Source organism: Antennarius striatus, chromosome 2 (assembly GCF_040054535.1).
Source record: "Antennarius striatus isolate MH-2024 chromosome 2, ASM4005453v1, whole genome shotgun sequence".
In the NCBI taxonomy this organism is placed as follows: Eukaryota; Metazoa; Chordata; class Actinopteri; order Lophiiformes; family Antennariidae; genus Antennarius; species Antennarius striatus.
In genome coordinates this window covers 26,297,402-26,314,015 of record NC_090777.1, presented here as the reverse complement: position 1 = coordinate 26,314,015, position 16,614 = coordinate 26,297,402, and the positions used below count along the sequence as shown (strand labels likewise).

The window sequence follows — 16,614 nt, the reverse complement described above, 5'->3', positions numbered from 1 at the left end:
CAGGAGAAATCAGGCAGCTGTGCATTCTTTTGTAGTAAACAGCAGTGCAGTGGTGAGGAAGATGGAGGCACGTATAGATTTGTATTTGTTACCATGGCAAATATTATTCCAGAAAGGTCTCAGGCATTAGAAATAAAGTATGAAAAAGCTCACCGTGACCACCACTGATGCATTTGTAATGTTAGAGAAGAGCTGGATTTATGTGTCAGTATATTATGACAGGAAAGGGTGGAGAGGTTTTGATCATTTCTGAAAGGAACAATATCCACCCCCCATTTGCTCTCTGTCTTTCTGTCTCTCCCTGCCACCTCCCTCTCTCTCTTATTCTCTGAGTCCCTGCCCCTGAAGGTGTCATAACTGTGCTCTCTCTCTCTTTCTCTCTCTCTCTCTCTCTCTCTCTCTCTCTCTCTCTCTCTCTCTCTCTCTCTCTCTCTCTCTCCCTCTCTCCCTCTCTCTATCACCGCCTTTCAGATCTTTAAAAGCTGGTGCTTTGCTGTGTCTCTCTCGATCTCCATTTGTCTCCTCTGATACTGCAGGGGACTCAACCAGCAAAGCACCAAGGAGAGCTACTCTATAGAAACGGGAAGAAGACAGAGGACAGGGAAGCAAAAGGAAGACAGAGAGGAGAAATATCCATCCAGAAATAGCATCAGCCACGTTTAACTGACAGAGAGTGACAGTGTGGTGAACCTGAGACCTGAGCAGAAAATGCCTCTCCTGTCTAACTTAACAACCATTGTTTTGTTGCTGATTGCTCACTGCGGATCATGGACCGGGGCAAACCGCTTAGGCCCCTTCAAGGTCTGCCCCTCCTGCAAGGATCCACTGGGGGCAGGTCGGCCCCAGAGGGACCATAATGTTGCCGGCAGCACGACAGTGTTGGCCCAGGGAGAGCCCTGTGGTGTGTACACCCTGAGCTGTACCAAGGGGCTCCGCTGTGTACCCCCACCAAAGGAGCACAGCCCCCTCCAGGCTCTGTTGCAGGGAAGGGGCATTTGCGCCAAGCACAGCAGGACAAGTCCTACTGAGAGGCCCCACCCCACAGGTAAGATACTGTATTTACATACATGAAATCACGTATATATCCGTGTGTGCACGTGGCGCATTGACAGACACTGCAGGGAGCCTCGAGGTGTGCAACACGTACGACTGTATTTACAGTGTGTCTCCTGTATTTGCTGAGAATTGCATGTGATGCTTCGTCACTCGCCACAGAAAGAAAGGCCAATTAGTTCCTTAGCATTTAAGCCTGGATGCATTTTGTGCACCACGGATGGATTGGCAAACCTTTAGCCTGCTTAGAAGCAGCTGCTCTGGAGTCACCGTGAGAAAAATGACATTTATCGTTACATCCCTTTTAGTAAGGCTGGGATCTGTTAGTCAAAAATTATGTCAAATCATAAATCACAATGACCTCTCATTTAGTATTTTTTTGTCGCAACCGTATTGGTAAAAATGAAAACCCCTGCCTTATACATGAGCTGTACAGTGTAATGTATGTCATCCATTTCACAGAGGATGTATGGCAGGAATGTGTCCTACAACTCAGCCTCTCTGAAGAGAATCTGGAATGAATATGGAACTATCAGTGTCACCCACATCCTGATGGAGATGCTTTCTGTTGCACTGATCTCCATCTACTGTTCAAATCGAGATACTGCGATTAACCATCAGAGCAGGAGATCTACTCCTGGAATTAGGTCTCATTGAATGACCGACCCTGATATATCTCATCTGAGCGTATACAGTGTAAAACGGTGACACCGAAATTCTAAATTCTGCATGCACGCCGTTTGACGTAGAAAACACTGGATGTGGTTTGAGATGAATGGTTGCAATGGTTTTGTGTCACAATCTCACGCCGATGTTTCATTTCCTCACAGGTCCTCATCCCTCACACAGCGGTGACATTGAAAGAGTAAGTTCATGCTTTCACAGTAACGCTAAGGCGTCGTCACATAAATGATCAAAATCTGGTCATGCATCAAGAGTTTTGTGTCACAAGACTGCGTATCGTATGTGTTGCAGAGGGCTGTAAAATCCAGCTGCATCGTCTTCCTGACAGTTATTAACATACAGTGTCCGCTGTTTTGGCTGTTGCATTGGCATGTACACACACTCTACCCTGTAGCCATGCATTATGGTGCATGATGTGTGTGCTGCTATGCGGCAGAACTAATTGAGCATGATGTGAATCAGGAAAGTTTCAAGTCAGCTGCTGCCGCCTCAGATTTCTCACTTTTGCGAGCTGAAGGATCCGCAGCATTTGAATTGGAATGTATGTTATTATAACAGCGGCGTGATGGTTTAATTTGTCAAAGTGACATACGTATACAAAAAAAAAACGCACAGTCACTTCGAACCATTCGGTGACCTGAAAAATAGGCATTGTGTAACAATAATGGTTATATAATGTGTAAAAATGTGATGTATAAAAAATGTGCATATGCTGTGCTTCTGCCTCTTTATGCTGCACCACTGTGGCTGATCCTGATTGCATCCACATGTGTTGTTGGTCATATAAGATCCAGAACCTTCACCTGAAGGGGGTGGGGGGGGAAGGTTCTTCAGATGAAGACAGCTTTGGTGATGTTTGGCTTCTCACTCTGCTTCGCTGCTTTCAGGCGCCCTGCCGCAAGCTGCTCAATAGCGTCCTGAGGGGTCTGGAGCTGACCATCATCCAATCTGACCGTGACATCTATATACCCAACTGTGACACCCGTGGCTTTTATAGGAAAAAGCAGGTAGAGTGTTAATCGCCTGAGACATCATGAAACGTATTTGCTGGAACTTTGTTTCCTCCTGTGGTGTGAAAATGTGTCGTTGCTGCACTGATTGTGTTCCTGATGGAGCTGCGCTCCACTGCAGCTTTCTGCTCGGCGCATCCAGAGGTTTCGGTTCTGACCACGGGGGCTGAGAATCACATGGCACTCTCAGCTGTGAAGTCAGAGAATCACTACTGCGCTATGATGACATATCATTTTCCTCTATCTTCCTCTCTCACCTCCCTCTCTTTCACTCTCCCACTCCATCTCCACCCTCCTTCCCTTTGAAAAAATCTCTTTCTCCGTCTTACAGTGTCGCTCCTCCAAGGGCATGCAGCGTGGCCACTGCTGGTGCGTGGACGAGCTCGGCACGCCCGTGCCCTCACGTGCCAACGAAGATGGTACTTTACCATGCGATGGGGAGTGAGGGACGAGTCTGTCCTATTGCTCTGAGCCTGGAGGAAGAGGAGGAGGAGGAGGAAGAGAAGGAGGAGGAGGTGGTGGTGGTGGTGGTGGAGGAGCAGGAATGCAGGGAGAGGGGGTGGCTTTAGCTTGTTGTGCTAGACACTGCCTGGACAGGAGGTAGCAGGGATAAACCACTTCCTATGGAAAATACACACACAGTTAATGTTCTTGTCCTTTCTAGAAGAAAGACACACTCACAGTTCAGCAGCAGCAAAAATCCAATTTGGCTGAATGTCCAACAGTTGCAGCAGCGTCCTCTGCGTCGTCTGACAACGTGCTGCGTGCATGCTTACATCAATGCTCCATGAACTGCCTCAGCAATCCAAACGGCGTTTCTCCGATTGGTCTCTATATTCCCTGGCTCTTGTCCTGGCTTTCTGGTAGATTTTGATTTCATTTTTACTTTAGGATAGCTGACACTGCCTGTGTTTGTTCTGATCTCAGTGGGCTGAAATACTGTTACGCAGGTGACGCGACACAAATGTTTGAAAAACGTGTCTCCCTCACCGTCCTCTCTCCCTCTCTCCAAAGATACACTGATATCAACATACCGAATTGACAGATGATTTCTTTTCTATTAATTTATTTTTGAGTCTGTATTTCCATCAAGTACTGCTTGAACCTTCAGTATCTTATATGTAAGTCAAGTCAGAAAAAAAAAAAATAGTCATACGAATATGATCCTGGATGCTTCTGTTCATTTCATTGGTCAAAAATGGCATTCTGACTGCTTATTAGTTGATTGTTTGTACATTTGTTGGAATTTTGTGGTCGACTGTGTGTTCTGAAGTGGCAGACAAAAAGCTTACGGCTGTTTCCCTTTTCAAAAAGTTGTAAGGCATATTTTTATACACGTCAATATAATATTTTATATATGAATTGTTGGTTTATTTAATGAACTACAGTACAATGCCATGTATTTTTATATTGTCAGCAGTTTCTTATTTAAAGACAGAGATTATTTTATTTCATGTTAGGGGAAGTGTTGTGCTTTAAAGGCACATTAATGGCAAAACTCATCACATTCAACAGAGCTCTATTCAACTGCTGCACATCTTATGGTAATATCTCATGTTTTTAATTTCTTTTTTTTTTAATTTATGCTTATTTGAGAATGGAGAATGACCATGTTACTATTACATTTTATTTTGGCACATCGTACTTCAAATTCCAATTGCAGTAAGGGGAAAAAAAAGTCAAAATTTGTTCTTATAATTGTATGTCTATCCAAAGTCCTTACAAAAGTCATGAAATTGTGTGCTATAACGTGTGATTAGAATTTATCTATTTCTGAACAACATTGTTGTGCCAATATGTGTGCCGTGATCACATGTCCATACACAAAAGACCTGTAAGGTTTGAAAATATGACAATAAAACATAATGATTATAAAAAAGGAGAAGAATTAAAGATATGTTAATATAACAGTGGCTGTTGGTTGTCATCTTTTCATGTGTGAAAGTTTCATTTTGACACTGACAGATATTAATTGAGCGATGAACTGATGTAACCATTTATGCAGGTATGAAAGTTGGTGCTGATCCATTTACTGAAAGGTGACATAGTTTTAAAGGTTAAGTTGAAGGAAGGGAGACAGGTTTTTTTAATTTTCAGGAAGAATAGGTTACTAGTTTTATCAATTTATTTGAAGAATACATGAAACTGGATGACAGGGAACCCAGACCCATGACAAAAAGGGCAAATCCGTAATTTTTTCTGACACTTTCTTAACATCACCAGAACCCTCAGGGATTCCAGCTAACTGAGAAAGCTAAGGATGGATTGGTGTGAAAACAGGTGATCCAGAAACTGAAATGCTGACTCGACTTCTTAATGGCAGAAGTTATGGATGGATCCAAGCTCTGTTTTTCTGTTATGAATGTCTTTATGGTAAAAGAACATAAATCCAGGTGTATTTAAATCAGCAAAGTACTTATAAGAATGATGGAGGAAGTGTACAGCTCTGGTGGAGGATATTGTCTTTTAATACTCCTGTTTTTTAACCCATAAAGGTGTGAGGATTCTTTAAATCATCTGGTTACTCTGCATTTTAACTGGATAAAAAGCCTTGGTTTGAGGTGTTTATGCTCACATTCATCCCCTCTGCGGTAACCCAGCAGTGAGATTACACATTAGAGCACATTAGCGTCATGCTGCTTTTCTGCCATTACTCGGCACATAAAGGATCATTTTCTCCCGCTTTGCAACACGGAGAACTGATACATGCCTGTTTCCAAGGTAACCACATAGAATGTCCCATTTGTTCATGCATAATACGAAATGAAGGTTTTTGCAGAGGATAAAGACGCAAGCATGATCCGTTCTAGAATCACACCACCACATGTCCTACTTCTTTCGTTGCATTTGCTATTCTAGGAGCTTTCCTCTTTGCATCAGACACCAGATGAAGTCAGGCACAAAAGATTTAATGGCACTACAAAAAAAATGTGATATTGGTATGTATATGCAGAGTTTGAAAAACATGCAAAATGTTAAAGCTGATGATAGACACTAATATTTGCAATTAGAAAAAATACATTAATACTCAAAAAATCCAGGCCTTCAGGTTGAAAGAAACGATATTGTGTGAATTCTCAATACACAAAAGTTGTTTCCACTGTGGCTTGATAACCATGGTGACGTAAAAGTAGACTCAGACATCATGGCTGAATATAGTCGTAGGGGAGAAGACCTGGATGTTTGTGGTGCACTAAACTCATGACACATCCTCAGTGAGGTGAAACACAATGTTGTTCCTTTAGTGACAAAACTAAAACAATACTGCTTTGCATAAGACTTGTGACATCTCTGTGAAAGCATTCTCTCAGTTACCTGAAAACAAACATTTTTAGAAGAATGGACATGGCCAAGTTTTTATAGTGAACTTGTATAGTTAAGATAATGAGGGAGGTCACCCATTCTAATTCTTTTCTGTTATTACTGCTCAGCGCTACCCTTCATCAGTGGGATGCTGTCAATCATTGGCTGTCAGTGGTGGAAAAACATTCAGATTCTATACTTTAGAAAAAAGGAAAAATTCACTGTTTTTTTTACTATTAAAGATTAATTAATTCATCAATTAATTAGAGCTTCTTAAACCACACTAGCAAATATGCTTGTGGTTCATCTCATTGTTACGGTCATTTAAACATTTACTCTCTAATTTATAATGAGTTTGTGACCTACAGTTAATTGATCCAGTAATCTTCTGTTTGTGTCTCAGTTGTGAGTCACAGAAAGACAACATTTGGGTTGCCAGGTTGTGGAAAAACCCCTCTAACCACGGCCAACATTAGAAACAGTAAATGGATCATATTGGCATCAGTAAGATGATTGGCTGACAAAGAAGCTGCGCTGTTGAACCACGTGAACAGCTGATGCAAACAGATGATATTCCAACCCACATAATGAGGGAGGTTATGACTACATAAACATGAAAGGTGTGAATGAGTGCAGGAGAAATGACGGGATGAGACATAAAACAATTCATGAGGGTGAAAAAGGACAACAGTCGTCTAGGATTACATTTAACCATGAGTATACAAACAGGTCTACAACTTTAGGAAGAAAGTGGCGGAAGAAGCATTCATATTACTGTATTTATTAATCCCGTTCGTGAAAATGTGGAATGCAAAATTTGTTTAACTTTAAGAAAATCGGATGGATTTAGATTGAGGTTTAATTTTTATAACCTTCTATGGAGGTAATTAGTTTGGGAAAATAATCTGTCAGATAATGAAACTGCATCTAAGTACAGAACTCGCTGCTTGTGTCTCGTCACTAATAACAGTTCTTTGTATCGAGTGCTGACATTTCCCGACACGGAATTAACCTGAACGCACCACGAAAGTAAGACGTACCCGCCCATCTGTGGTCACGTGACGCAACACTTCCAATTTTGTTTGGTTATTGCAGCCTGTCAATCATAAAGTCACCACGTGGTTCATAATAACATGGGTGGGCTCGAGGGGGCGGTGGAGGACTGTCAGTGGATATTTGGAGACTGTCTGTGGTCACGCATGGATGATACCTGCAAATTATTCACGTCCCAAGTTTAAACGTTAAATTGTGCGGTAGGGAATTAAATGGCGCAAAAATAGTTTAACACAACCTGAGCTCCACCAGTGACCTTTGATTGTCGTGTCAGTCTCAGTGACCCGGGCAGCAGCAGCCTGACAAGCTTAAGCTAGTTTAGCTTAGCATCAGGAGGAAGTGTCACCGCTCGCTCACACGGGGACGCGGAGAGAGACCGCGGTCATGGCTTCCCTCGTTAATTCGGGGGCCACCTCCAATCCCATGGTGATCTTGGCACCCAAGACCAAAACGAAGAAGAAGCATTTTGTGCAGCAGAAGGTGAAGGTGTTCCGAGCTAGCGAGCCCGTGCTGAGTGTCTTCATGTGGGGCGTCAATCACTCGGTGAGTCGCTGGTGCTAGCTAGCGGATGCTAAAGTTAGCTAACTCAGTTAGCAGCTAGTGATATTCAGGTGAGGGGAATGTTGCTTCAATATATAATACATATCTGTATTAATTTTTTTTAATCAAATAAAATGAACATGACTTATGTTTGGAACTCAACACCTCTCTTATTAATTATTTAATCCGATAATTTTAGAGACAGTACAGGGTCTGAACGTCATCTGAGCTGCAACTTTTGTATGTGAATTTTGTTGTTTTGCTTTCCCACACCAAACTACATCAATTGTTATTTCTTAAAACATAATGGTGGGAAGTGTTGATGATAGAAATTGTCATATCATAGCTAGGTATATTTTTAAAACGACATCTGTAATCTTTAATGTCATTTAACACCTGGAGTTGAAAGTTAATCTACTCAACATTTCAGCTCCACTCGTTACTCATGTGTAATTGAATTATTTGTTTACCATGCTTCTATTACAGACTCTGACTTGGGCCTGAAATGATCTGTTTGTGTTTCCACTGTTTCAGATCAACGATCTGAACCAGGTTCCAGTTCCTGTCATGCTTCTGCCTGATGATTTTAAGGCCAACACCAAGATCAAAGTCAACAACCACCTCTTCAACAAGTACGACGCTAAAGTTAACACAAAACTGGTTGAAGTGTAAATATGAAAGGCATACCCTGCATGAATCTTCTACCAGTGGCAGGAAAACATATACTGATGTGTTGTCTGCTGTGGAACTTGTTCTTAAATTAGAAAAAAACAGCCATTTGTGTGACGCTTCTAACTTTTCTGCTTCTCTCCTTGCACAGAGAAAATCTTCCAGGACATTTCAAGTTCAAGGAATACTGCCCTCAAGTCTTCCGAAATCTGAGGGAACGGTTCGGCATCGAGGATCTGGATTATCAGGTACCCTGTTTTCAGACCTCTTCATGCGGTCCAGCTGTTAAGGATGCACCTGGAAGAGGTTGATAATGATGTTAATGCTTTTTGTTTCTTTTTTTCCAGGTTTCTTTGACTCGCAGCCCCCCAGTGAGGAGCGTTAACGACCAAGGAGAGTGTCTCCTCCTCAACTCCTACGACCGAACGCTGGTCATCAAGCAAATCTCCAGCGAAGATGTGGCAGATATGCACAACATCTTGTCTGAGTATCACCAGGTGAGGCCCGGCTGGTTGAAGGTTCTTGTTGGGATGTACCGTTTTTTTGTTTTGTTGAGAAATGAGTCAAATCTGTGCAGTGAAAATGGAGTTATTACATCATGCTTTTAAGATAAGAGTTCTAAAAAGGAACTCTTCATGGTTAGTTTGCTCAGTGCCACATTTACGTGTCCACATTTATTTTGTCTTTATATATTTTATTTGTCTGCTCAGTTTGACAAGTGTCCGGAGTCCAGATTGTCCATTTTTGAAAGTTGTGTATGATTTTTTGGGGAGGTCTGTGTCCAAACAGAAGTTGGTTTTTAAATCGATTGTAAACTCAGATGTTCAGACTCCTGGTCATGTGATTAAGAGGAAACACTTGCGGGAGAGAAGTGACACAGTTCTGCTGTGTTTTGTGTCGGCGCCCGTGCTTCTAAACTGGGTCAGAACCCAACATCCCACTATAAACTTCTGGCTGTTTTGAGCTCTTGCTGGAATGTGCAGCCTGTGGTCGTTCAACCTACATAGAGCTGGGAGGGCGATGAGGGAAAATGGCAGCTCTGTTTCAGAGTGATTTTAACTCCTTTGGCTCTGAATGTACTGATTGTTATCAGGGCCTGCGAAGGCGTTGCGGCCCCTCGTGCATCAGCTCCGTCTGCAGGTCGCTGTTAACGTTGTCACGTCTTCAGTCCACAATCGGCGTGACATGACGGTCACCCAGAGGCGATGATCTCCTCAGCGCCTCCTTTGGTTAGCTTCATTCAAACAGCAGTGTTGAGCCGAAGCCGCAACAGACTGGGTTCGGCTGAATGTTCAGAACATCGAGGTCCAGTTTCATTTGGAAAGCATAATAATGGTTTAGAAAAAGTGAACCACATATAATTAACTGATAAGACTTTACCTTGAGGTGGTAATTATCTGAAAATGACAGCATGTTTGAGTATTTGTGAAAATGTACCGCTTTGAATCCCTGAAAAAGAAGTTGTTGTTTTTTCGTCTATTTTTCTGTAGTTTATGTAGTTTCAAAGCTAAATAAATGCTTATGTCATATTATTTTTAACACATTAACACTCTTCGGAGCATCCGGACTTATGCTGTTAACATCCTAACCCGTGTGTTTTCTAAGAAACTGAATGACGTCGGTCTGAAGGAGACATCTTATCTTAACTGATTGCTTCACTGAGAGCCGCTAGCAGGCTAACCTTTTTAGACTCAGTGATTGGTTTACGTTAGATGTGACCTTTGAGGAGTGTAAACTTGTTAGTGGGGGTGAGGGAGAGGAGATAATGACCTGCTATGACTCTTCATTTCCTCCCTTCAGCACATAGTCAAGTGTCATGGCAGCACCCTGCTGCCACAGTTCCTGGGGATGTATCGGGTGGGCGTGGACAACGAGGAAACGTACCTGATCGTCATGAGGAACATGTTCAGCCACAGACTGGTGGTGCACAGGAAGTACGACCTGAAGGTAAGGAGGAACTGTGACGTTTTGACCTTCTATCACACTTCCCATCACTGCAGTGAAAAGCATGGTTTATTACTCTAAAGATAACATTCTTCCCTGTCACACTTGATCTTGCAGGGTTCTCTGGTGGATCGTGAAGCAAGTGGCAAAGAGCGGGTAAAAAAAACAACCTTCCATCTATCTCATATCATGTCACCAACTGTCTCCCCCTAATGCAGAAAAATTCCTGCTAAAGATAGTTTTTATTCCTTAAGGGAAAAGAGCTTCCGACCTTCAAGGACATGGACTTCAGGAACAACATGCAGAAGGTGTACGTCAACGAGGAGCAGAAGGAGAAGTTCATGGAGAAGCTCAAGAGAGACGTGGAGGTGGGCGTCTTCAAGTCTGACACTCTGCTGTTGTTTCACACCGCAACCACACGGGGGCAGCATCAGATAGGAGTCTAATCAGTACCTTTAGCCGTAAACAGCATGTAGCTTATCAAATGTGAAGATAAAGGATAGTTTGAGCTGAGCTAGGCGCTAATCCTTCACTCATCTCAAATTACATTTTGGTTTAATTCCTTCTCCTTAGTTCCTGGTGAAACTGAAGATCATGGATTACAGCCTGCTACTCGGCATCCACGACGTGGGTCGAGCCGAGCGGGACGAGGAGGCCGAGGAGGTTTCCAATGAGGAGGAGGTGGAGGCGGAGAACGGCCTGACGGCGGGTGCGGCGGTGGGCTCCTATGGCACCTCTCCAGAGGGAATCGCTGGGTACATGTCGGCCTGCAAACCTCTGGGCCCCGGGGAGTTTGACCCGTATGTGGACATGTACGCCATGAGGAGCTGCGCAGGTGAGGGTCTGGGTCGGGCTGCAAGCGAATTACATTAAGGTGAGGACCCGACGCTCTCGTTCATTCATCTAATATCATGTCTTTAATCCTCATCGCTCTGCAGGAGCCCCTCAGAGGGAGGTGTATTTCATGGGCCTGATCGACGTACTCACTCAGTACGACACAAAGAAGAAGGCCGCACATGCAGCGAAAACCGTCAAACACGGGGTAAGCGGCGGTCGCAACGATCATCCCACCCCGAACATGGAGGATGTGATGTAAACGGATGAAGCTAACACGTTTCTTTCTCTTCCGCTCTCTCTTTTTGTTGCAGGCCGGTGCTGAGATCTCCACGGTCCACCCCGAGCAGTACGCAAAACGATTTCGCGACTTCATCTCAAACATTTTTGCGTAACCCTCGGCCACCATCACTGCCATTTGTCGGACCGGCCGTCAGCTCCTCTGTAACATTGACCAAAAATAGTATGCACACATTATTTAAATGTGATCCGAGGTGGGGCTGCTTCACTCGTAGCAAAGTTTTACTTCTGATACTTCTATTTATTTTTAAGATATACGTAGCATTTCTTCCAACTATTAATAACTCACAACGGAATAACTGGAGGAGGATGAAACCCGGAAAGTGTTTGATCACATCGATCAAAGATCAAATTTAAATTTTTCTGTTTCTCTTCTGGTCTTTAGAGACCAATGACATACTTTGGGTTCTTTACTTTCACTCCAAAAGTTAGATGTTATTAACTTTAACTGCTGCTGCGGCGTCATTGTCTTCCACCAGACACAAGGTGGTGGTAACAAACTAAGGTGCTTCAGTGCGTTGGTGAAGAACAACCAGAGGCGACCGGATTTATTGTTTAGTTAGAGGGCAAGAAGCTCAGACTGGTCTGTTAGCGGTAGCTTTGTGTTAGCATAGATCTCCTCTAACTCCTGGTATCAAAGTGAAAATATTCCTTAAATCTTGGGTTTGTGAATCTTTAATGGAGATGGGTGATAAAATTATCTAGATTCTACATTGGAGATTATTATTATTATTATCTGTTGGAGCAGTTTAGCGTTTTTAGAGTGCCAAACGTGTGGAGTTAGAGCTTATTCTAACTTTGCATCATTTAAATCAAATCCACCAAAGTCTGGGATGAATTTTCGGAAACTACAGCGTTTCCATCTGAAAATGTAGACGATGAGCATTTCCCTCTGAAGCACAACCAGTGTTCATGCTTTATGTCAATCAATGTGATTAGATGTAGGGATGAAGCCGTTGTTCACATGTTACCATGGTAACTATGACACTAACTCCACGCCGGGTCAGGCGTCCGCTCGGCTCCATGATTGCACATGTTGTATTTTTGCAAATCAGCTTTTGGACCAAAAATATATTTTACAAAGAACTTTTGATGTGTCTGACTTTTCATTCGCTGTGAGTTTGATGATGAAGATATATCCTGACATTACACACAACCGGAATCAACCTCAAAAAGGGATGAATTACGTGACAACTGATTTTTAAATCTTCTGTAATCATGTTCTCTACAGATCCGTGGTTGTTTTTTAAACATGACTCCGCCCCTCCATGTGTCCGCGTGCTAACGCTAACGATGTCACTCATGTTTTGTGTCATGTCTGTCATCACATGTTTGGTCTTCGCACTCCAACCGTCAGTGGCAGCGGAGCGGCGTGTTCTAGAGGCGCTTATCACGCCGGCCTCGGACACCGCAATGGGGGGTTGGGGGTCAGGATCTGTCTCACACTTTCCAGGAGATGTTTTTGCTGACCGGTTCCTTCCTATTTTATCAGAAACAGAATTTGCTGACAGGTTCCGACTTGTTTCACCAGAACTCTGAGCGTTTCTAGACAACAGGATTGAACCAGGATGAGGAGTAAGACATCGCTGAAGGGTCATTAAGCTGCAAACTGCTGACGAACCGGAGAGCCAGCGTTGACGCCGCGTCCAGGGAGCAGATTCCACGACTCAGCGGGAAGCGCAGCCAACATAAACGTTCCTGTGTTCCCTCAGCAGAACGCTGACCTCTGTCGTGACCTTTTGCGGTTCCTAGAAAGTGGACTGCTCTGGGACTAGTGCCCCCGTAGGATCGATAGTGAGGAGATTCCAGGGCTGTGTTTTGTGACATTTATTGCAATAAAGTTAGAGGGCGCCGCCGCTCTATCACCACCTGCTGGAGGGAGGCCAAACAGCAGCTCACCTTTAAACTGCATTGATGATGTGGATGTGTGTGTGTGTGTGTGTGTGGGCTGAGGTTCAAAACCCCCCACTTCCTCCATGTGGCTGATGCCCCCCTACCCCATCCCGCTCTCTGCCCATCACTCACCATATGTGCAGAGCTTCCTGGAATTGTTCTACGTTTTGCCTGTTTTTATCGTTTCTGCACCAGTTCTACTCATCATCAGCTTCTCCTCGTCCTACTTAATTTTTTCAGTCGACAAATTACTATTGGAGAAACGACAAGAAGGGGGCTTGTTTTAAAATGTTTTTTATTATTACTGTAATATTTACAGTCTACAGTATCTTTAAAAGATTAAAATCTTAAGCCTCTAAGATAACAGTTCTAGCATTCCCCCCTCACTTTACAACTTTGTTTTTGTGTTTTTAAGAAGAAATCCACACCAACTGGTTTCCACTACTGGTGCAGGTCGGAGGTGACCCACCAGAACTTTTCTACCAATAAACATAAAACCAGCCGCTCGTGCTTCACATGCAGGATCCCAGTTATGTATCTCTTTTAACCCACAGAACTGAATCTGTGCAGGAAGTCTGTCTGTTGCAGGAACTTGAGGTTCTTGTTCCATTTTGCTTTTGGCTGCAGTCCAACGTTAAAATGCAGTTTTTGACTGTAAGGAAACAGTTCGAGTCCATATGTTCCACTTCCTGGGGAGAAACTTGGACATTTTAATATCAAAGATGCTGCTTTGGATAAATATGAAAAAATAAGTGTCTTTATGAACTAGTAAAATTAAATCCACTATAAACTCAACACATAAACACAACTCTGTTTCACTGAATAAAAAACAAAACCTTTTTTTAAAATCTTTAAAGCTATTTTTCTTTCATATTGTTACATTTTGAGTAAAAATTTTAATGTTCTGATTGAAAAAAACAGATTTTCAGAAACACTTTTATGTCTGAACATGTTGCTCTCTAGAAACACAAACTCGCATTCCTTGTAGCGCCGACGTCACTCCCCACTACTCAGTGAGGATGTCCTGGTAGGTGTATGTCTCTGTGTGTGTGTGTGTGTGTGTGTGTGTATGTCTGTGTGTGTGTGTGTGTGTGTGTGTGTGTGTGTGTGTGTGTGTGTGTGTGTGTGGGTTGATGGGAGGGTAGGAACCTCCGGCTGCCTGATCGCTCAGATATACCCGAACATCAGAGCTGGAAGGAGTCATCTTCCGTCTGCAGGCTTTATTCAGAAAACCCTCCAGAAGTCCTCCAGGCCTCAGGAGGGACCCGCCCTCTTCATCTCCACCACACTCTTCATCACAGCCAGGTACGTTCTAGCCTCTACTTATTCTTTTTTTTACATTTCAACACTAATTTTCAAGACTGTGGCTCATTTCACTGCCTGTATGAGAACGCTCCAGAAGCATGTGTAAAGTGATGTCCACATCAGTGACATCACAAAATTAAAGATGTCAAGGTGCCCTGGGCTTTTTACATTGACGGGTTACTAAAAGAGGGGAGCTGTCATTTGGAATTTGTCAATAGTTTGCTCTTGGGTGTGATCGAACCTCGTGTATTGATGACTGCATGTCTGCGTGTTTCCGCACAGAAATGGAAATTTTTATTCCCATCGCGTCTGCCGCCCTCCTTCTGCGTTTCAGTTATGCAATGTCTGGAAACATAATCGGATTAACCCCAAAGTAAACCTGAACTCTGCACAGATATGAAACTATTTCTGCTTCCCCCTCCAGACCATGAGCGCTCTGGAGAACAACCACTCGCTGGATCACACCAATGGCACGCCGTGGTTCATGTACGAGTGCACCCTGGAGCTGGACATGAGCTACCGGCGTATCACCCTCTTCCTGCTCTACCTCTTCGTCTTCGTGGTGGGACTGCTGGAGAACGTGCTGGTCATCTGGGTCAACTGGCGCCGACGCCACTCGGCCAACGGTGTTCTCTTCTGCGTCATCAACATGAGCCTCTCGGACCTGATGGTCATCGTCATCCTGCCTTTCTTCATGATGGAGGTGACCATGGACAAGGTCTGGCTGTGGGGTCGCTTCCTGTGTAAGGTCACCAACCTGGTCTACATGATCAACTTCTACAGCAGCTCCTTCTTCCTGACCTTCATGACCCTGGAGCGTTACCTCTCCCTGACCCGACCCTCTTTCCCGGCGTTCTTTCCCGCGTTGAGTCGACGCCGCTGGCTGTTCTGCGGAGGCCTGTGGACCTTCTCCTTATTCCTTGCTCTCCTGGAGAACGTCCACGTGACTCTTCTGGAGTACGACGAGCCGGGTTGTTACATGATACCCGAGAACAACTTCCTCGAATGGTTTGTCACCGTGGCTTTCTTTCGCCTGCTCTTCCAGTTCCTGGGCCCCGCTGCCACCATCATCACCTGCAACGTGCTGATTGCTCGCGCGGTCAAAACCGCGCCGGACGTGCAGGAGCGGCGCGACGTGTGGCTGGTGCACGTGTACTCGCTGGTTTTTGTCGCCTGCTGGCTGCCGTACCACATGGTGGTGTTCTTGATGATCGTCGACGACCTCAGCAACTACATCTTGAGCTGCAACGCGGTCGAGGTGCTCTACTTTTCCTATGCGCTGGTGGACGGGTTTTCTCTTTTCCACTGCGTCGCCAATCCCATCCTCTACAACTTCCTCAGCAAGAGCTTCCGCGACAACCTGATCAACACCGTGGTGAACTACATCCCGCGAGAGGGACTGGAGGGCCAGTTGGGGGCCAGAGGAGGCTCCGGAGACCCCGGGAAGCAACGCAAGCTGAGCAACGCCAGCACCAGCCAGTCCGACGTCGGCTCGTAAAGAAACGGCTTCAGGAGCGAGATGTTGGACACACGCCTGGACCCGTCCTGGTGCTTCAGATCACCAGAGGCGCACAGATTCACTGTGACGTTCATGACTTTTCCGATTATCAGCATCGTCCTCTAATAATCCACTTCCTGTCTTTTCTTAATCGCGTATCTGATCAGTGTTAGAGAGACGAAGACAGGAAATGTTTGTTTTTTTTCCACCACCACCCCCCCCAACAGGAACTCATGACCTCTAGAACCTTTCTGTCTGTCCAGATAAGAGCCATCTCTATGAGCACACACACACACACACAGAGATCCCACCGAACAGACTCGCGTTTTGTTTTATCGCAAATCTAATAAATTACTTGTCGCTAAATGCTTATTTATGTTTCTGGTTGCCGCTTCAGTCTGTCATGTAATTTCCTGTTAATATGAAATAAAGGTTTTCTTTCTGTTAAAGACAGTCAGTGGGATTATTGTGCAGCGATGTTCTAGCGTGTGGACACGCATGTTTCGAAGCTAAGCGTGTTTCTGTTGC

The 16,614-nt window shown here is 44.2% G+C and overlaps 3 protein-coding genes across 3 annotated transcripts; all 3 read left to right on the top strand.

Annotated features, from left to right (window-relative positions):
* The first annotated feature begins 465 nt into the window (after nucleotides 1-465).
* On the top strand, nucleotides 466-4,649 carry igfbp6b (insulin-like growth factor binding protein 6b). Its single transcript, XM_068335825.1, has 4 exons — nucleotides 466-1,045; nucleotides 1,884-1,918; nucleotides 2,625-2,744; nucleotides 3,079-4,649. Exons 1-4 carry the CDS (start codon nucleotides 709-711, stop codon nucleotides 3,190-3,192), a joined length of 606 nt encoding a protein of 201 aa, XP_068191926.1. The 5' UTR covers nucleotides 466-708; the 3' UTR covers nucleotides 3,193-4,649.
* Nucleotides 4,650-7,184: 2,535 nt separating this feature from the next.
* Nucleotides 7,185-12,481, top strand: pip4k2ca (phosphatidylinositol-5-phosphate 4-kinase, type II, gamma a). Its single transcript, XM_068331704.1, has 10 exons — nucleotides 7,185-7,646; nucleotides 8,178-8,275; nucleotides 8,464-8,560; nucleotides 8,660-8,809; nucleotides 10,113-10,259; nucleotides 10,374-10,412; nucleotides 10,511-10,624; nucleotides 10,830-11,091; nucleotides 11,195-11,298; nucleotides 11,405-12,481. Exons 1-10 carry the CDS (start codon nucleotides 7,488-7,490, stop codon nucleotides 11,483-11,485), a joined length of 1,251 nt encoding a protein of 416 aa, XP_068187805.1. The 5' UTR covers nucleotides 7,185-7,487; the 3' UTR covers nucleotides 11,486-12,481.
* A 1,148-nt stretch (nucleotides 12,482-13,629) lies between these two features.
* On the top strand, nucleotides 13,630-16,539 carry gpr182 (G protein-coupled receptor 182). Its single transcript, XM_068337692.1, has 2 exons — nucleotides 13,630-14,588; nucleotides 15,013-16,539. Exon 2 carries the CDS (start codon nucleotides 15,016-15,018, stop codon nucleotides 16,084-16,086), a length of 1,071 nt encoding a protein of 356 aa, XP_068193793.1. The 5' UTR covers nucleotides 13,630-14,588; nucleotides 15,013-15,015; the 3' UTR covers nucleotides 16,087-16,539.
* Nucleotides 16,540-16,614: the final 75 nt, after the last annotated feature.